A 19,838-nucleotide genomic window follows, 5' to 3' on the forward strand; every position below is an offset into this window, starting at 1 on the left:
TGGGTGGAGTTGGACTGGGTGGAGTTGGACTGGGTGGAGTTGGACTGAGTGGAGTTGGACTAGGTGGAGTTGGTCTAGGTGGAGTTGGACTAGGTGGAATTGGACTAGGTGGAGTTGGACTGGGTGGAGTTGGACTGGGTGGAGTTGGACTGGGTGGAGTTGGACTAGGTGGAGTTGGACTGGGTGGAGTTGGACTAGGTGGAGTTGGACTGGGTGGAGTTGGACTGGGTGGAGTTGGACTAGGTGGAGTTGGACTGGGTGGAGTTGGACTGGGTGGAGTTGGACTAGGTGGAGTTGGACTGGGTGGAGTTGGACTGGGTGGAGTTGGACTAGGTGGAATTGGACTGGGTGGAGTTGGTCTAGGTGGAGTTGGACTGGGTGGAGTTGGACTGGGTGGAGTTGGACTGGGTGGAGTTGGACTAGGTGGAATTGGACTGGGTGGAGTTGGTCTAGGTGGAGTTGGACTGGGTGGAGTTGGACGAGGTGGAGTTGGACTGGGTGGAGTTGGACTAGGTGGAGTTGGACTGGGTGGAGTTGGACTGGGTGGAGTTGGACTGGGTGGAGTTGGACTAGGTGGAGTTGGTCTAGGTGGAGTTGGACTAGGTGGAGTTGGACTGGGTGGAGTTGGACTAGGTGGAGTTGGACTGGGTGGAGTTGGACTGGGTGGAGTTGGACTGGGTGGAGTTGGACTAGGTGGAGTTGGTCTAGGTGGAGTTGGACTAGGTGGAGTTGGACTAGGTGGAGTTGGACTAGGTGGAATTGGACTAGGTGGAGTTGGACTGGGTGGAGTTGGACTAGGTGGAGTTGGACTGGGTGGAGTTGGACTGGGTGGAGTTGGACTGGGTGGAGTTGGACTGGGTGGAGTTGGACTGGGTGGAGTTGGACTGGGTGGAGTTGGACTAGGTGGAGTTGGACTGGGTGGAGTTGGACTGGGTGGAGTTGGTCTAGGTGGAGTTGGACTAGGTGGAGTTGGACTGGGTGGAGTTGGACTAGGTGGAATTGGACTGGGTGGAGTTGGTCTAGGTGGAGTTGGACTGGGTGGAGTTGGACTGGGTGGAGTTGGACTAGGTGGAGTTGGACTGGGTGGAGTTGGACTAGGTGGAATTGGACTAGGTGGAGTTGGACTAGGTGGAGTTGGACTGGGTGGAGTTGGACTAGGTGGAGTTGGACTGGGTGGAGTTGGACTGGGTGGAGTTGGACTAGGTGGAGTTGGACTAGGTGGAGTTGGACTGGGTGGAGTTGGACTGGGTGGAGTTGGACTGGGTGGAGTTGGACTAGGTGGAATTGGACTGGGTGGAGTTGGTCTAGGTGGAGTTGGACTGGGTGGAGTTGGACGAGGTGGAGTTGGACTGGGTGGAGTTGGACTAGGTGGAGTTGGACTAGGTGGAGTTGGACTGGGTGGAGTTGGACTGGGTGGAGTTGGACTGGGTGGAGTTGGACTAGGTGGAGTTGGTCTAGGTGGAGTTGGACTGGGTGGAGTTGGACTGGGTGGAGTTGGACTGAGTGGAGTTGGACTAGGTGGAGTTGGTCTAGGTGGAGTTGGACTAGGTGGAATTGGACTAGGTGGAGTTGGACTGGGTGGAGTTGGACTGGGTGGAGTTGGTCTAGGTGGAGTTGGACTAGGTGGAGTTGGACTGGGTGGAGTTGGACTAGGTGGAGTTGGACTAGGTGGAGTTGGACTAGGTGTTGTATATATGAAGTGTGACTGTCTATTGACATTAAGGATTAGACTTCTGTTGAGTCTACAACTATGTAATGGTAAGATATTTGAGAGAGTAACATGTAACAAGCCTGTTAGTCTTTGCAGTTTGCAATGCCTCATTTTGTCAGTAGTTTGGTCCATGGTTTGGTTTGATAAAGGATTGACAGTGATCAAGACCCTCAAGAAACAACCATTCTTATTATTTTTTCTAATTAAGAGGAATCATATTGAAATATATGTTGGTGGTGAGATGTGCTCCAGAGACACACAGGTATCCATTTGTAAACTATTCCCAGAAATAGCTAGGCAACTCTAAAGGACAAACATTGGCAGATTTATTATTGACAAATTAGAGCTTGAGACTTAATTCAGTGTGATGTCTGTGGAGTATAAATGGTACTTCTAAATGAGCCAGCTACAGTAAGCGTAATCCACAGGTGTTTTACCATAGAGCATACATTAGAAGGCCCTAGGCATAAGAGAACAGCTTTTCACCGTGTTTGACTGCACAGGGCACAGACCAAGCTGGGACACACACACTCCGAGTGTGTTCCTCAGAGATGCGTCACGACCCCAGCTCTGCGGCATGCTGTTGGTTTTTCCAATCTCGATTACCATAATTTCCTGAATCTATCCGATGCATAGTTTGAGAGTCTATGGGCTCTGATATTTAGAGTCGTTGGTGGTGGGAGTCTAGGCTGGGATGTTACGGCTTTGACCCTATAGGAACAACCGAGTGAGGTAGTGCTGCTTTTTGAGAGGAGGAACCCACTCCTCTCCCTGGATGGCTAATTGCCCCCTTGATCACATGGACTTTCTCTCTGTTTCTGCACCACAGGATCTCTGATCTCAGTACTCTGTCTGTGTAAGGGGTGCGTAATCAGTGACAGGGAAGTCAGACGCAGGAGAGCAGAACTTGGTAATAGCCGGAGCAGTTTAATAACAAAAACCCAAGGCATAAAATAAACAAGATTGCGGTGGTCAGTCCAGATGAGAAAAGGGTGTTTAGCCCCCTCAAGCCAATGTCTCCACGCCTTCAGAGCCTTGACGACAGTCAACAGCTCCCGGTCCCCCATGTCATAGTTTCGCTCCGCCGGGCTGAGCTTCTTCGAGAAGAAGGCACAGGGGCGGAGCTTCGGTGGCGTACCTGAGCGCTGAGAGAGCACGGCTCCAATCCCAGCCTCGGAACGCGTCCACCTCCACTATGAACGCCAAAGAGGGATCCGGATGGGCCAGCACGGGAGCCGAGGTAAACAGAGCCCTCAAGTGACCAAAAGCCCTGTCCGCCTCAGCCGACCACTGCAAATGCACCGGGCCCCCCTTCAGCAGTGAGGTAATGAGAGCCGCTACCTGACCAAAACCCCGGATAAACCTCCGGTAGTAATTGGCAAACCCTAGGAACCGTTGCACTTTCTTTACCGTGGTGGGAGTCGGCCAATTACACACAGCTGAAATGCGGTCACTCTCCATCTCCACCCCCGAGGTGGAAATGCGGTACCCTAGGAAGGAGACGGACTGCTGGAAGAACAGGCATTTCTCAGCCTTGACGTACAGGTCATGCTCCAACAGTCGACCAAGCACCCTGCATACCAGGGACACATGCTCGGCGCGTGTAGCGGAGTATATCAGAATGTCATCAATATACACCACTACACCCTGCCCGTGCAGGTCCCTGAAAATCTTGTCTACAAAGGCTTGAAATACTGATGGAGCATTCATCAACCCGTAAGCCATGACGAGGTACTCATAATGCCCTGAAATCATACTGAACCCCGTCTTCCACTCGTCTCCCTCCCTGATACGCACCAGGTTGTAAGCACTCCTGAGATCTAGTTTGGTGAAGAAGCACGCCCTGTGCATTGACTCAATCGCCGTGGCGATAAGAGGTAGCGGGTAACTGTACCTCACCGTGATCTGATTTAGGCCTCGGTAGTCCATACACGGGCGCAGACCTCCCTCCTTCTTCAAAAAAATAAACTTGTGGAGGCGGGTGAAGTGAAGGACCGAATGTACCCCTGACGCAGGGATTCGGAGACATATGTTTCCATAGCCTCCGTATCCGCCTGTGAGAGGGGATACACGTGACTCCTGGGAAGTGCAGCGTCTACCAGGAGATTTATCGCACAATCGCCCCGTCGATGGGGTGGTAATTGAGTCGCCTTCTTTTTGGAGAAGGCGAGAGCCAAATCGGCATATTCGGGGTGAATGCGCACGGTGGAGACCCTTATTCCAGGGGCACCTGCTCCTGCTGACTCCATATAGTTGGTGTGGGATTCTGTAAGGGGTGCGTAATCAGTGGCAGGGAAGTCAGACGCAGGAGAGCAGAACTTGTTAATAGCCGGAGCAGTTTAATAACATAAACCCACGGCATAAAATAAAAAAGATAAGTTGGGTACAAAACCCTGTCGCGCACCAAACAACACGTGCACAAGTACTTACAATAAACAATCCCACACAAAGACATGGGGGGGAACAGAGGGTTAAATACACAACAAATGATTGAGGGAATTGAAACCAGGTGTGAGGAAAAACAAGACAAAACACATGGAAAATGAAAAGTGGATCGATGATGGCTAGAAGACCGGCGATGCTGACCGCCGCCTGAACAAGGAGAGGACCCGACTTTGGCGGAAGTCGTGACAGTCTGTCCCACTCACGCCACACCTGATTGACAGATGTTTGGTGTGTGTGAAAGCGTGTGTCATTGATTGTTAATAAGGAGATTCTTCAGTATTTGAACAGTGGACATTGTTCATACAGTATTAAAGCCCCTGACTTACAGTAATCCTGATTTGCTGACCTTTATTTTCCTAGCTGGGTGCAATAGGTAGTGTAGTGTAGCTGCTCAGGCAGTCAGGCAGCCAGGCAGGCAGGGGAATGGAAACACCGGGGTTATGCTACAGAGGAGGTAAACAGACGGCCAGCCAGTCAGAGAGATGGATGAAGTGCGATGGAAAGAAAGAAGGAAACGCAGGATGAACTCCTCACACTGTTGAACTTTTCCTTGCTTCAGTTGAGTTGCGGCCCATTTTTCTGCACTGTGTCACCGGCTGGTTTAGTGCGTGGGTAGGAGTGTGTGTGAGGGTATGAATGTATGTGTGCACATGCGAGCGAGGATGCTTGAGATTCAATGATGGTGAGAAAGGAAAAAGCTCTCACTACCTATTAGCAGCACATATTTACAGTATACTAAGAGCAGACTAGGGGCATTTCCCCTCTCTGCTATCTGTCGAAGCCTGTTGATTGTGGGATGAGAAGCTAATGACCTCACCCTCTGATCCAGAACCAGCCGATTAGAGACAGACACAAGGCTGCTGGTCTTTGACCATAAAACCTCCCTGCAGCAGTCTGTGGTCAGTGTTGAAAAGATTAACTTGAATCACACACATTCTGAGGTAGACCTCACCCTTGGCTGGGCGGGGACTAGAGACCCAGTAAACCAGAGTCGACATTGTCACCTTTATCAGCCCATCAAATGCTGCCTCCCCCAGGTGCATGTTTTGTTTCTTGCCCTAGCTCTACACAGCTGATTCAAATAGCCAATTAATCATCAAGCTTTGATTCTTTGATTCAGTTGTGTAGTGCTACGGCAAAAAACGAAACGTGCACGCAGGGGGGTAGGGTGGGGGGGGCCCAGGACCGAGTTTGGGAAACCCGGCATTAGCTCATGTCACATTACATCATGCGTGGGTGAGGTAACCATGGGAATATGTACATTAAGTCAAAACAGTAAGTCGCAGTGACTCGCCCCTCAGCCAATGTTGTCAGCCTAACTGGTCCATCCTCAAGATCATTGGCAGGTTCTCTGCCACTGTGAGTTTGCTAAAGACATTACACTGCACATGACACTTGACATTTTGCACACGTTATATAACAAATATATATTGTCCCTATATGATCCACATGAAAGAAGGAGAGAGTGAGACCTGTTGAAATTTCGCTAACAATTAAGCCAGAATTAGTAGAAAGGCTCCCTGGAGTGGGCCAGTTAAATCCTTAGAACAAACAGCGCTGTGGGCCACACGCTAGCTAGCTCATTGACTCTCACTTATAGGACAAAGCCTGTCTTTGTTCTCCCATTCTGGTTGTGTTAATTATAGATCTGTAGCAGACTGTAGGCCGGGGCGGAGCGCCTGCAGGGCTGGGACACAGTACTGTACTGGGTGACTGACTGCCAGGCATTATTATGGTGGATATGTTGTGATGTGTAGGGTGGGTTCTCTGCCGTCAGCTGTGGACACTGTGCGGTGCATTGCTGCGTTTCCCTGCTGGGTCTCTGTGGGGCCACCCTCAGTGGGGTCAGTGGGAAACGGAAGCATCCGGTTTTCAGAGGAAAAGCAGAGAAGAGGTGAAGCCTGAACCGGATGCTTATGGGTTCTTCCGACCCTGCTCAGCCGTTTCTTTTACGCCTGCTACTTTAGGTTACTGAGGGGCAAACCCAGAGGGCCAGATGAGAGTTGGTTGTGTGAGGATGAAATGCTGTGAGACGGATGGTTGTGGCAGGACTCTAACAGGCCTGGATCCAGAGCCCAAGGGGCAGAACACAGCATAGGGGAATCAGAGCGCTGGGCTCCCAGCTCCCCCCTTCCAGTCTCAGAGCTCAGCCGGGGAGCGGAGAGAGAAGAGGAGCAGGGGTGTGAAGGCAGCCCTCCCAGGGCCCCAGCAGGCGGTCTGGAAAGCCCTCGTGTCCCCTGGCAGCCGCTCAAATGACCAGCATCTAGCTAGTTCACTGAACACAGGCTGAGTAACCAGCTTATGCCTGGACAATCACAGGGTCTGGTGTATTATCAGCATAATAATAATCATCATCATTATTAAAGGAATGTTTAGTGCAGAGCAGGCCACGGTTGGCTTACCATCCAGCTCTGTGTTACTGTTAACACAATCCAGCACTGCTGCGTTCACAGGGACCTGAGAGAGCCCTGCTTGTATGTAGACTCATTAGATGTTCCACTGTTTTCCAGTAGGGGAGGTGTGTGTGGATGTGTGAGGCATGCGGTTACAAACCAATACAAGTGTCAGAGGGTGTCAGGGACGCTTGGTGATGAAAGGCAGAGGCCTTCATTCTCAAGCAATTCAACCCCAGTCTCAGCCCTCACCCTTTCACCTCTCTCTGGTTAATTCAAAAGTCCACACATCAATGGGACCTTAATTCACAGATTTGTACCTAGATCATTCAATCACTCAGAAAAATTGCTGTGTATTAGTCATTGACTAATGTTTGTCTGTGTCGTGCCTGTCCTCTGACCTCTGACCTCTATGTGTCCCCAGCCTGCCTGTTTCGCTACAATGCCCTATCTCTGGTCTACCTGCTCTACCTGCTGCTACTGCCATGGTTCCTGTGGCCCAACAAACACACACTACGAGGTAAGACAACACGCCAGTCCTTCCCGTCATTTGGTAACTCCTGCTTGTTTTAATAGTTTCAAGCTTGGGTGGGTAGGTGTGGTTGTAAGTGGGAATGCCGAGATCTCTCACCGCAGCATTGAGATTGACGTTGATCAAATGGTGCGGTGTTTGGAAGTTGTGCAATATAACAGAAGAGCACAGACAAAACATTTGCAATACGATCCAAAATTAATTGTGGTTTAAAAAAAAAAAGGATGAAACAATGAAACAGGTTTTCAGAGCATGGTTCACATCCTCATACATACCACAGCGTCTGTGTTGTAATTGCTTTCAGACAGACCGCTTCTGTAGATTACATGGCAAAATCTTAACCACTAACTTCTATCTATATTTTACCTCCAAACCTATGAGGACTGCAACTCTGATACACTCCAGTAAATACAGGATCTTTGGAGGTTTATAAGTGATTGGTTTTTCCTCTCAGCTATTTAAGCAATAAGGCCCGAGGGGGTGTGGTATATGGCCAATATACCACGGTTAAGGGTTGTGCTTACGCAAGGCTAAGGGTTGTGCTTAAGCATGACGCAACACGGAGTGCCTGGATATAGCCCTTAGCCGTGTTATATTGGCCATATACCACTAACCCCCGAGGTGTCTTACTTGCTTTTATAAAACCGGTTGCCATCACAGTAAGGCATCTAAATTGAAAATGTTGCTTTAATAAATAAATTCATAATAAATAGATTCCGCCAAAAAAAGTAGTCCGGATGTCACGTATACTCCCTCTCCGGCCTCTAGGTCATCAGGCTGCTGATTATCCCGCACGCTTGTCACCATCGTCTCACGCACCTGCGCCTCATGACACTCACCTGGACTCCATCACCTCCTTGATTATCTTCCCTATATCTGTCACTCCCCTTGGTTCTTTCCTCAGGTGTTATTGACTCTGTTTCATGTCGGTGCGTTGTTTGTGTTTCGTGTTTATTTTAATTATTAAAACACTCACTCCCTGAACTTGCTTCCCGACTCTCAGCGCACTCGTTACACCGGACAAAATTCTCGTTGCTAGACTGTTGCTATGCAACAACCACAGGCTAGCTAGCAAACTTACATTAAATGTATGCAAGAACCGAGCATTAGTGCCAGCCACTTCAGAGTGACTAACACATTATTTATTAATGTTGATCTGAATGTTGCCATTTATTGTGCACAAATGGAAAAATTGTCCCATGTTATTGTTGGCTTGCCCATGTTGTCGTTTGTTGGCTCCACACTGCTGGAAATGGATGCCATTCTTTTAACTGGGGGAGCTGCTGCCATTTTGTGTGACCTGAAACGTAAGACAATAGTGTTAGCTAATCAATCAAATGTATTTATAAAGCTGTTTTTACATCAGCTGATGTCACAAAGCGCTATACAGAAACCCAGCCTAAAACCCCAAACAGCAAGCAATGCAGATATGGAAGCACGGTGGCTAGGAAAAACTCCCTAGAAAGGCTGGAACCTAGGAAGAAACCTAGAGAGGAACCAAACTCTGAGTGGTGGCCAGTCCTCTTCTGGCTGTGCCGGGTGGAGATTATAACAGAACATGGCCAAGATGTTCAAACGTTCATACTTGACCAGCAGGGTCAGATAATAATATTCACAGTGGTTGTAGAGGGTGCAACAGGTCAGCACCTCAGGAGTAAATGTCAGTTGGCTTTTCATAGCCGATCATTCAGAGTTAGAGACAGCAGGTATGGTAGAGAGAGTCGGAAAAACAGCAGGTCTGGGACAAGGTAGCACGTCCGGTGAACAGGTCAGGGTTCCATAGCCACAGGCAGAACAGAACTGGAGCAGCAGCATGACCAGGTGGACTGAGGACAGCGCGGAGTCATCAGGCCAGGTAGTCCTGAGTCCTGAGGCATGTCACTTTGTGACATCAGCTGATGTAAGAAGGGCTTTATAAAGAAATATTGATTGATTAGAATGATTTAGTTAGCTAACAGTTACATTCCATATGTAGCCGTTCACTGGTGGGCAGCTTTGTCACGCCCCTCTTCCCTCAACTTTTTAATTATGCCGACAGACACATTGTTGCTCGTTGTGAATTTGGTGTCCTTCTGTACACTCCATGCCAAACTGAGAGGCGGGTTGTTGATATGTCGGTTCAAACCTGAGTCCATTGTAGCTGCTCATCCCATATTCTTCACCATTCATGTTTCTCACTGAACCATACAAGTCCCGTAGAATGACGTTCAGCTCCGTTTTTGTTGTATTCCCAAACTCACAGTGTATCCCTTTTTCTGCACACCAGTCAGTGAAGCAGGTAGGTGCCCACTTTGTTTGTTTCACAATATTATTTTTGGTTTCTCTCAAATTAATCTAAACGCTTATTTTCTACATCGGCATGTCGAACTACTGTTGATGTAGCCATTTTATCGATGTGAAAAGGCGCAACGATATAAAGGGGAAAAGGCTAAATGTCATAGTCATGGTATACTGTCTCACATGCACACGGCTAAATGCTGTTTTAGCCAATCAGCATCCAGTATCCAAACTACCCAGTTTATAATCTCAATTAGACAGCTGGAGGTGATGTTTGTGGGTGTTATGCAATATTAAGCCATGGATTAGATTCAGGTGTGTGGCTTTGCCCTCTCTCATTTCCTCTGTGGAGGCTGGCAGCTGTGTGCCCGCTGGGCTGGGCGGTGTCAGGATGATGCCAGGTTAGCCAGGCAGGTAGACGGGCACTTACAGAGGGCTTTACATCCAGCTTTGTATGGGTCTTGAGTGAGAGCCTGGGGCCTGCCAAAACACACAGCAGGTGACTTAACCAGCTCCCTTTTGATATTGCCCAAATTATGTACTTGCGCTGAATGGAGGTGTTGAATTTTATGAATATCTCATGTCAAATGTATGGACTGACAAACTGACAAACAGACAGTCTTCTTTAAAAGGCATTCAGCAGCTGCCAGTCCTCAACCAGTCTCAACGTCAACAGTGAAGAGGCGACTCCGGGATGCTGGCCTTCAAGGCAGAGTTCCTCTGTCCAGAGTCTGTGTTATTTTGCCCATCTTAATCTTTTATGTTTATTGGCCAGTCTGAGAGATGGCTTTTTCTTTGCAACTCTGCCTAGAAGGCTTGCATCCCGGAGTCGCCTCTTCACTGTTGACGTTGAGACTGGTGTTTTGCGGGTACTTTTCAATGAAGCTGCCAGTTGAGGACTTGTGAGGCATCTGTTTCTCAAACTAGACACTCTAATGTACTTGTCCTCTTGCTCAGTTGTGCACCAGGGCCTCCCACTCCTCTTTCTATTCTGGTTAGAGCCAGTTTGCGCTGTTCTTTGAAGGGAATAGTACACAGCATTGTACGAGATCTTCAGTTTCTTGGCAGTTTCTCACATGGAATAGCCTTCATTTCTCAGAACAAGAATAGACTGATGAGTTTCAGAAGAAAGTTCTTTGTTTCTGGCCATTTTGAGCCTGTAATTGAACCCACAAATGCTGATGCTCCAGATGCTCAACTAGTCTAAAGAAGGCCAGTTTAATTGCTTCATTAATCAGAACAACAGTTTTCAGCTGTGCTAACATAATTGCAAAAGAGTTTTCTAATGATCAATTAGCCTTTTAAAATGATAAACTTGGATTAGCTAACACAACGTGCCATTGGAACACAGGAGTGATGGTGGCTGATAATATGCCTCTGTACGCCAATGTAGATATTCCATAAAAAATCAGCTGTTTCTAGCTACAATAGTCATTTACAACATTAACAATGTCTACACTGTATTTCTGATCAATTTGATGTTATTTTAATGAACAAAAAATTTGCTTTTCTTTTCAAAAACAAGGACATTTCTAAGTGACCCCAAACTTTTGAACGGTAGTGTATCTTATAACTGCCTTGAGCTTAGTTCGACTGTCATACCCATCAGAACCCAAAATATAAGCTTGTTTTACTCAAGTTTCAATCAATCAAGTTTATTTTATATAGCCCTTCGTACATCAGCTAATATCTCGAAGTGCTGTACAGAAACCCAGCCTAAAACCCCAAACAGCAAGCAATGCAGGTGTAGAAGCACGGTGGCTAGGAAAAACTCCCTAGAAAGGCCAAAACCTAGGAAGAAACCTAGAGAGGAACCAGGCTATGAGGGGTGGCCAGTCCTCTTCTGGCTGTGCCGGGTGGAGATTATAACAGAACTATGCCAAGATGTTCAAAAATGTTCATAAGTGACAAGCATGGTCAAATAATAATCATGAATAATTTTCAGTTGGCTTTTCATAGCCGATCATTAAGAGTTGAAAAACAACAGGTCTGGGACAGGTAGGGGTTCCGTAACCGCAGGCAGAACAGTTGAAACTGGAATAGCAGCAAGGCCAGGTGGACTGGGGACAGCAAGGAGTCATCATGCCCGGTAGTCCTGACGTATGGTCCTAGGGCTCAGGTTCTCAGAGAGAGAGAAAGAAAGAGAGAACGAGAGAATTAGAGAGAGCATACTTAAATTCACACAGGACACTGGATAAGACAGGAGAAGTACTCCAGGTATAACCAACTGACCCTAGCCCCCCGACACATAAACTACTGCAGCATAAATACTGGAGGCTGAGACAGGAGCGGTCAGGAGACACTGTGGCCCCATCCGAAGATACCCCCGGACAGGGCCAAACAGGAAGGATATAACCCCACCCACTTTGCCAAAGCACAGCCCCCGCACCACTAGAGGGATAACTTCAACCACCAACTTACAATCCTGAGACAAGGCCGAGTATAGCCCACAAAGATCTCCACCACAGCACAAACCAAGGGGGGGCGCCAACCCAGACAGGAAGATCACGTCAGTAACTCAACCCACTCAAGTGACGCACCCCACCTAGGGACGGCATGAAAGAGCACCAGTAAGCCAGTGACTCAGCCCCTGTAATAGGGTTAGAGGCAGAGAATCCCAGTGGAGAGAGGGGAACCAGCCAGGCAGAGACAGCAAGGGCGGTTCGTTGCTCCAGAGCCTTTCCGTTCACCTTCACACTCCTGGGCCAGACTACACTCAATCATATGACCTACTGAAGAGATAAGTCTTCAGTAAAGACTTAAAGGTTGAGACCGAGTCTGCGTCTCTCACATGGGTAGGCAGACTGTTCCATAAAAATGGAGATCTATAGGAGAAAGCCCTGCCTCCCGTTGTTTGCTTAGAAATTCTAGGGACAATTAGGAGGCCTGCGTCTTGTGACCGTAGCGTACGTATAGGTATGTACGGCAGGACCAACTCGGAAAGATAGGTAGGAGCAAGCCCATGTAACGCTTTATAGGTTAACAGTAAAACCTTGAAATCAGCCCTTGCCTTAACAGGAAGCCAGTGTAGGGAAGCTAGCACTGGAGTAATATGATCAAATTTCTTGGTTCTAGTCAGGATTCTAGCAGCCGTATTTAGCACTAACTGAAGTTTATTTAGTGCTTTATCCGGGTAGCCGGAAAGTAGAGCATTGCAGTAGTCTAACCTAGAAGTAACAAATGCATGGATTAATTTTTCTGCATCATTTTTGGACAGAAAATTTCTGATTTTTGCAATGTTACGTAGATGGAAAAAAGCTGTCCTTGAAACAGTCTTGATATGTTCGTCAAAAGAACATGTTTGTGAACATGTTACTCCAATGTTTGGAAACAAAGTCAATGTAAACAAGCATAGTTAAAATATTTTTTTATCTCATAGATGGTCAGGTCAGTCCTGGCATTCATAGCTCTGTCTATTCATTTGAGAGTGGTTTCTATTTCTCAAGCACCATCCCTCAGCTGTTTACCAAAATAAGTGGTGGGGGACCCGCTTTGTCATTTTTTGAACTCTGGATTACCCCTTTAAAGAGTGATTGAATTTGGACCTGTTGACTATAACACACAGGGCCACACAAGCTCTAGTTCTATTTCCTGGTTACTTTTATGTGTAGAAATGTGTGGTCTGGTTTGGAATAAAAACTCATTTGCAGAGAAATAGCTATGATATTAATGTGGAAAGTGAAAAACCTAATGGCCAGTAATCTGCGATGGCAACGAGACAGGAATTCATCTGAAAAATACAGAAACCTCTTATTCTTGACTCTGCTCTGGAAGTCAAACTTGATTACCACAATACACTCCTGTTGAGAGTTTTTCAATCTCTACCTTCTCATGATTTGATGGTGCGTTTTTTTCCCTCAGCTTTCCCTCGATATAAAGTTCAGATCTCACAGTACTTAGTTGCAGTCTGTGTTAATCTCCTGCAGACATGATAAAAACACAGCAGATGTTGTTTTTCAGAACTGTACAAAGAAAGATTCTGTCAGCAGCACAAACCTACTGCTCAACGACATCCTTATTCTATAGTAAAGTGGGTGTAGAGAAGTATAGAGCTAACCTCATGACAGCTCTATTCTTTTTTTGCCGCCGCTGCTCTTGCTCAGCAAAACCCAAGTGGTTTCATTGATTTACTCTACATAAATATTGCTCTATTTTATACAGACAAATCTCCTGGTGTGCTCTTAACACCTCTACAGGATGGGTGGGTCCCCCGCGGGATGGTTGAGCTAATGTAGGCTAATGTGATTAGAATGAGGCTCTTAATCAAATACCAACAAACAGTGGATATGATTTCAGGTCTGGAAAATCCGCTCTTTCCACATCCTGCCCCTATCCTCCACCCACATCCCTGTCTGTGGTAGCAGTTTAATGGTCTATGGTGGCTGTAGAGCGAACAATAGAAATGGGACTCATTTTTAACAGCACAGATAAGCACACACACCCTGCACCCAGCCTTAACCCCCAGAGGCTTGTTTACCCAACATATCAACTGGCTCACGCTCCTGAGAGCCAATGGGCGCTATCAGTTCCTGTACTGGTGATGAGGTCTACAGTGAATCAGACCCCGTTCCTGCCGCCTCTGGGTAAATATACACAGAACCGGAAGCACTCTTATTATAGATCATTAAAACAGTTGAATTCTCCCATTCTCTCTCTTTTGTTCTTTATTTTTCCATCGATGAAAGGATGGGAGATTATATCAACAAGCTGTGTTTAATACTATTCTGTCTCCAGTGCTGTTAGGGTCAATAACCCATGTTTCTTTTAGAGGGGAAAAGGAGGGAAATCTGAGCATGATAAACTGTGCGGGGTCACATGACTATTGCTGGGGGAACTGAATATGTGTAAATGGTGAGAGGTTTATTTCAGTGGAACTCGCTGGTAGAGGTGATTCCCTGTAGGAAAATCCCAGAGTCTGCCAGCCTCTATTAAATGAAGCCTGACAGAGAATAGGATTAACGGTTTTAATGAAAACCATCTTGAATCGTTCCCTGCTTCCAATTATCAGCACATTTCTTGGTCCGGGCCTCCATGGGAGGACCAGATCCATGTAATCAAGGGGGCAGAACCAGGAGGATTCTGGAGACGTCAAGCAGAAACGACCCCTCCGCCTCACCTCCACATGCTCCTCCTTTCCAGGGAAAATGTAATCTCACGTGAATGTGGTGGAGCGTGGGGGCATATTAGGGTTGAGAGTAGCCATGGTCACAATTTCCTCTGTGGATTAGAGGGTTAAAGGAGCCGTCTTATGTCATACTGCCCTGAGAGCTGACCTGGTTACAGACGCTCTGGCCTGTCTAGAAGGAAACTAGGACTGTTTCCAGGGATGGAGAGGAAGACAGAGAGGAAGCTTGTTCCATCTGCATTACAATTAATACAGGCTACCACATGCATGTGCGCTCTTGCTTTCCCCTTTTGTGTCATTGAATCGATCCCATATTGTCATTCATTCAGTAACGTAAGCGAAGACTCAATTAAGTGGATCTCACCAACTGTATTGCCCATAAGGGATGGTATCATTGGATTCATTGAGGCCACTGACAGAGAGGACTGTGATACGCCTTAATAGTCCCTTTCAGCTCCTCCCCAGCCCAAATACACATCACCTGATACACTGTGTTTGACATTCCCTTCAAAATACTATTTTCCATTGCTTGCTCCCTATTATCTAAATCCCCCGTATTGTACAATCTGGACACACTGTCGTTTCCCCAGAGGTGATAAGTAAAAGGACAAATTTTGAGCACCTGTCTGGAGCCTGCTGGGTTACACTGTTCCCAACATAGGAAACATATAGGGGATTTATTCGCTGGTATTCAGGTCCGACGCTCGCAGGGTGTTGCGTCAAATCTCCTCCCCTGTGTTTTCTATTCACACCTGCTGAGGCTTTACAACGTCCCTTCCTGAGGCACCGATATCGAGACATCGCCCATATCCACAGCTTTCATGTCGCCGGGGAAACATCAGTTTGAGACATGGAGGGTTGAATGTCCCCTCTGGTTTTTGTTTTGTGTGTCATTTGTTGAGGAAGGCATCATGTGGCTTTCAAAGGCCCAAAAGCCCAACTGTCACAGACTGTCATGCTGATAATTGAGAGGGTGTGAGGGAAATGCACACCAGGCCAGGCCTCCCTAAATGAGTACTCAAGGCCGACCATAGCTTAAACTGGGCAGAGAATAGACTGTGGGAAGGGCCGTAAATGCCGTTGACAACTAGTTTGCAGGTGATTTCAGATGATTTCTGTTCCAATTCTGATATACAGTATTTGACAGGACAGCTGTCTGTTCTCACACAAATATGAGTCCACTCTCAATAGGCCCATCTGGTTTATTTGACATTTGTGGTCCTTTATTTGTCATTTTCCCCTATGGAGAAATTGAGCAGGTTTAGTCATTGAAAATAGAGTCCAGCATTTTGAATAATGAGAGAGAACTAGCATCAATATGTAAGGTATCTGTCCACCAAATGATATACTGCTAGTGTGCACTGAAAAGAGACTGCATATTTCATCACAAACCATGTCAACCTGTAAATCATTTTAATAATGAAAACAAATTACAACACTATCTTCATTAAATGGCATGTAAAGTACACCTACAAACATATTGGCTATATTATGGATACTTGCCAAGCCTGACCCTTCCTTTCCTTTACCGGCTAGGCAGTGGAGGCTGCTGAGGGGAGGACGGCTCATAATAATGACTGGAATGGAATGGTATCAAATGGTTTCCATCTGTTTAAAACTATTCCATTCACTTCATTCCAGCCATTATACTCGACTCAAGACATTATTATGAGCCGTCCTCCCAGTTATGTGGGAGGCAGGGTTGCGGTCAATTCCATTTCAATTCCAGTTGTCTTTAATGCTTTTCAATGAGGAACATTTGGAATTGAAATGGAATTGACCCCAACCCTGGTGGGAGGAGTGAGGGCCGGTGGACCCCTGTTTTGTTGTTTCTCCTGGTTTGATTAGTGCCCTGAGAGTGAGAGGCCATGGGGCCAGAGAGGAGCTTTTCCCAGAGGCGTGTCTGCTATGTGCCCTCCGCTCCTCTGCCCCAACAGAAACTGGGATTCCACACACCACTGTTATTTCAGCAGTCTTCTTACGCAAACGCCATCTTTTCTCACACCAACGCAGTACTGCGACAGGACAGGATGTCAGAGAACAGCCCAGATAAGCGTAGGCAGCAGGACATGGTGTAAGATCCAAACACGTAATGCAAACAACAAAACAGAAATGTCGGTGTTGTCAGTCATTTTTGTTTACTATCGGGTAGCTGTTTCTTCGGGTAGCTGATTATTGTTGCTGATTGGTATTTTTTAAACAAATGTAGCTTAGTATAATGAGTTTACACACATAGAACATGTGAATGAGATCCCTCTAGTAAGCAGATCAACTAGCAGGGTCAGTGTGTTGTCTAACTCTAATATTTTAGCAGTACAGTACGGGTGGTGTAGGCCAGAGATGCAGTGTGTGTGTTTCCAGTCAGTGGATGGTGTTAGGAAATGAAAACCGGTCAAGGTGTGGAGAAATGCACGAAGCAAAATACAAGGCAAACAACTTCTATGTTTAAAGATTTAATAGACAGACAACCAGATAGACAGACAGACAGACATAGATATAGGATGTCATTACTCTGACAGTTTCACAGCAAATCTCTCCCCCTCCAGAGGGGAGGGCAAACCTAAATACTCTTGCCTTATCTCTTCGTTGTTTCACCCTTCCGTGCCTGGTGCCAAAGCATTAAATCAAGGCTGAGACCTTGGGGTTGAATAGACTATACATTTGAAACGTCTTAATCGCTTAAGGACACCCATGGCTGATTTTATGGCTCAAGGGCCCAGATACCAGTTACTAAGACCTGCTTTACGGTGACCTCTAGCATTAGAGAGGGTACCTAAAGGCCAAATTCCATTAGGGAATAATCATCAGAAAATAGCGTTTTTAACAGAACCACCATGCCCTCTGTACCCTGGACTGCTGTGTCCGGAGGCTGGCCCTGCGGACTCCTCTACATAACAGCCCTGTTTACACTGGCCATCTAAACCAGCTTTTTACGATGTGCTGGAAAAAAATAACCCATTATACCTCAGGTCCTCTTTTTTGAAATCTCCCCCTTTTACAAATGAGGTCAATGCAATTAAAGAAAATACATAGTTTTTTTGTGTGAATTAAAACAAACACAGCACAGTATTACTCAGAGTGCCTGGCAGGAGTCGGCTCATTTCTCAGGGATGAAACTCAGTTAGGTTCTGTTTTTTGACTTGTAACTATTATTCCATCTCCCTTCAGTCTAAATAGTGTACAGGAATAAATAAACCCAACAGCTGCAGGATAACCTCCAGACCAAACTGTGAAAGTTGTGTGGCTGTTTAGCGGCCTGAGAATTAAACATAATACCCTGCTCTTTCAACATGCACTGTTTTCCTTTCCACTCTAACCCGGGTCCAGAAACCCTGCTGCACCCCTCCATGTCAGGTGCACTACAGTCACAAGACTTGTTAGAACAATGTTCAGCGCTACTCTCGTAAATGTTAGAATTCCTCCAAATTATCCTGTTTCATGGAAAATCCAGTAATGTCACCCCAGATTGCAGATTTTAGTTGAGGTTTTACGACGCATACAGCACCAGGGTGAGTGGGGAAACCGTTTTTTTAAAGAAGTCACCAGAGCAAATTTCTGCCTGTCTCTGAAAATATAAACTAGAAAAGGCGAACATGGCCTAGATGAGGTCCTGCAATTCACTGAGTTTGGGTTTGATCTCCCTGTAGTGAACTACATTACCCAGTGGCCTCTGCTCACCTCTGGCTTTCACCAAGAACACTGCTGCCCCCACTCAGATCCAAAACCAGACCTTCTCAGATAGTTCACTATCTGATGAGACATGATGAGGCCATGATTGCAATGGCTGTCATGTCATGCTCCCGAGTGGCACAGCGGTCTAAGGCACTGTATCTTAGTACAAGAGGCGACATTACAGTCCCTGGTTCAAATCCAGGCTGAATCACATCCGGCCGTGATTGGGAGTCCCATAGGGAAGCACACAATTGGCCCAGCGTCGTCCGGTGTCGGCCTTCATTGTAAATAAGAATTTGTTCTTAACTGACTTGCCTTGTTAAATAAAGGTTATATAAATAAAATAAATTTAAAAAATCCCTGGTGTGAAGATGGATGTGATTTTAATATAATGTTTGTGTTATGTGTTGGTAGTACTTAGGCATAGTAATTGCAGGTCTCAGATGTCGTTTCCACATTGGTGGCTGTGCTGGTCTCTCCTCAGAGAGATCTCCATCATATGAAACCTGCTCTGGAAAGAACACTACATACCATGCCCTGGTTCCCTGTGAGGAGCTGTCTCCCTCTGGCCTTGTATTAAGACACTGGAATGCACCTCCACATTCCATTCCTACTTTATCTCTTGGAATAGGAAACTATCCCAAAACTTTGATAACGGTGCAGATTACTTAGTGGTGTGCAATGACCGTGTAAATACAGGTAGGTGGGTCTAGGCGTGCATAGTTTTGAGATGTTTTAGAGGTCATGCTACTCTAGCTGACGGTCCTGAGTAAAGTAACGTAGGAATGTAGTAGATGGACAGCTTCATGACGACCCTGGAAAGAACTATGATAGGTTATGCTTATAGCCCTTCAGGTCCTACAGGAGAGGGAAGGACTCAATAGCCTTGAACTATACTGTGACACAGGACACATGCTGACGATTAGCAAGGCAGTTACAGAATTTGTTATGGAGTTGAGTTTTAAAGAGACTGTCCATGTAATGGCAATGACATTATGATTTTCCAGTAGCAGGGGTAGAGAGCCGGGGGGGATTGAAGAAAGAGAAGACGGTGCAGTGAATTTAACTTAACTTAAACACACACACACACACACACACACACACACACACACACACACACACACACACACACACACACACACACACACACACACACACACACACACACACACACACACACACACACACACTTGGAGACAGATGAGCTTATGTGCAGGGGTTTGGGTTGCAGCAGTTGAGTAGAGCTGTCTGCAGAAAGTCAGGATGACCTCGTCCTCAACAGGTGGTCTTGGTTGTGTACAACGGCTCCCATATTATTTACTCGTCTCTTGGACGGGTCCCTTCTTTTCCAAAACACACACTGAGATGTTATTAGCATGTGTCTCCACTGCGGGTTACAGTAGGCAGGCTGTGTGTCTGACATTTGATCAGCCCTGTCACGTCTCTCTCTTTTTCTTTCCATCTCATACATGGAAAGATTAACATGTCCAACACAGAGAGTGGCTGTGATGGATCTTGATCCTGCACAATTGGAAAGGGGGGGGGGAGAAAGAACAATCTTAACCTTTTCACAAAGTTCACATCACCTGCTCACAAAGCAGGTCCATGAATAATCCTCTCTCACTGCTCTGGTGTGCTACCTCTAGCTAGCAATGTCACGTTGAATATTATTTCATCTTCAGG

General features: G+C 46.6%; 1 protein-coding gene across 1 annotated transcript in view; it reads left to right on the forward strand.

Moving 5' to 3' along the window:
- The window catches only part of LOC120025055 (piezo-type mechanosensitive ion channel component 1-like), a 78,914-nt gene that overhangs the window by 17,404 nt on the left and 41,672 nt on the right, over nt 1–19,838 (forward strand). Inside the window, exon 2 of the mRNA XM_038969493.1 lies at nt 6,974–7,069. Within this exon, the coding sequence (XP_038825421.1) occupies nt 6,974–7,069 (96 nt within the window). The remainder of the gene's footprint in view (nt 1–6,973; nt 7,070–19,838) is intronic.

The sequence above is a fragment of the Salvelinus namaycush genome, chromosome 30, assembly GCF_016432855.1.
Source record: "Salvelinus namaycush isolate Seneca chromosome 30, SaNama_1.0, whole genome shotgun sequence".
In the NCBI taxonomy this organism is placed as follows: domain Eukaryota; kingdom Metazoa; phylum Chordata; class Actinopteri; order Salmoniformes; family Salmonidae; genus Salvelinus; species Salvelinus namaycush.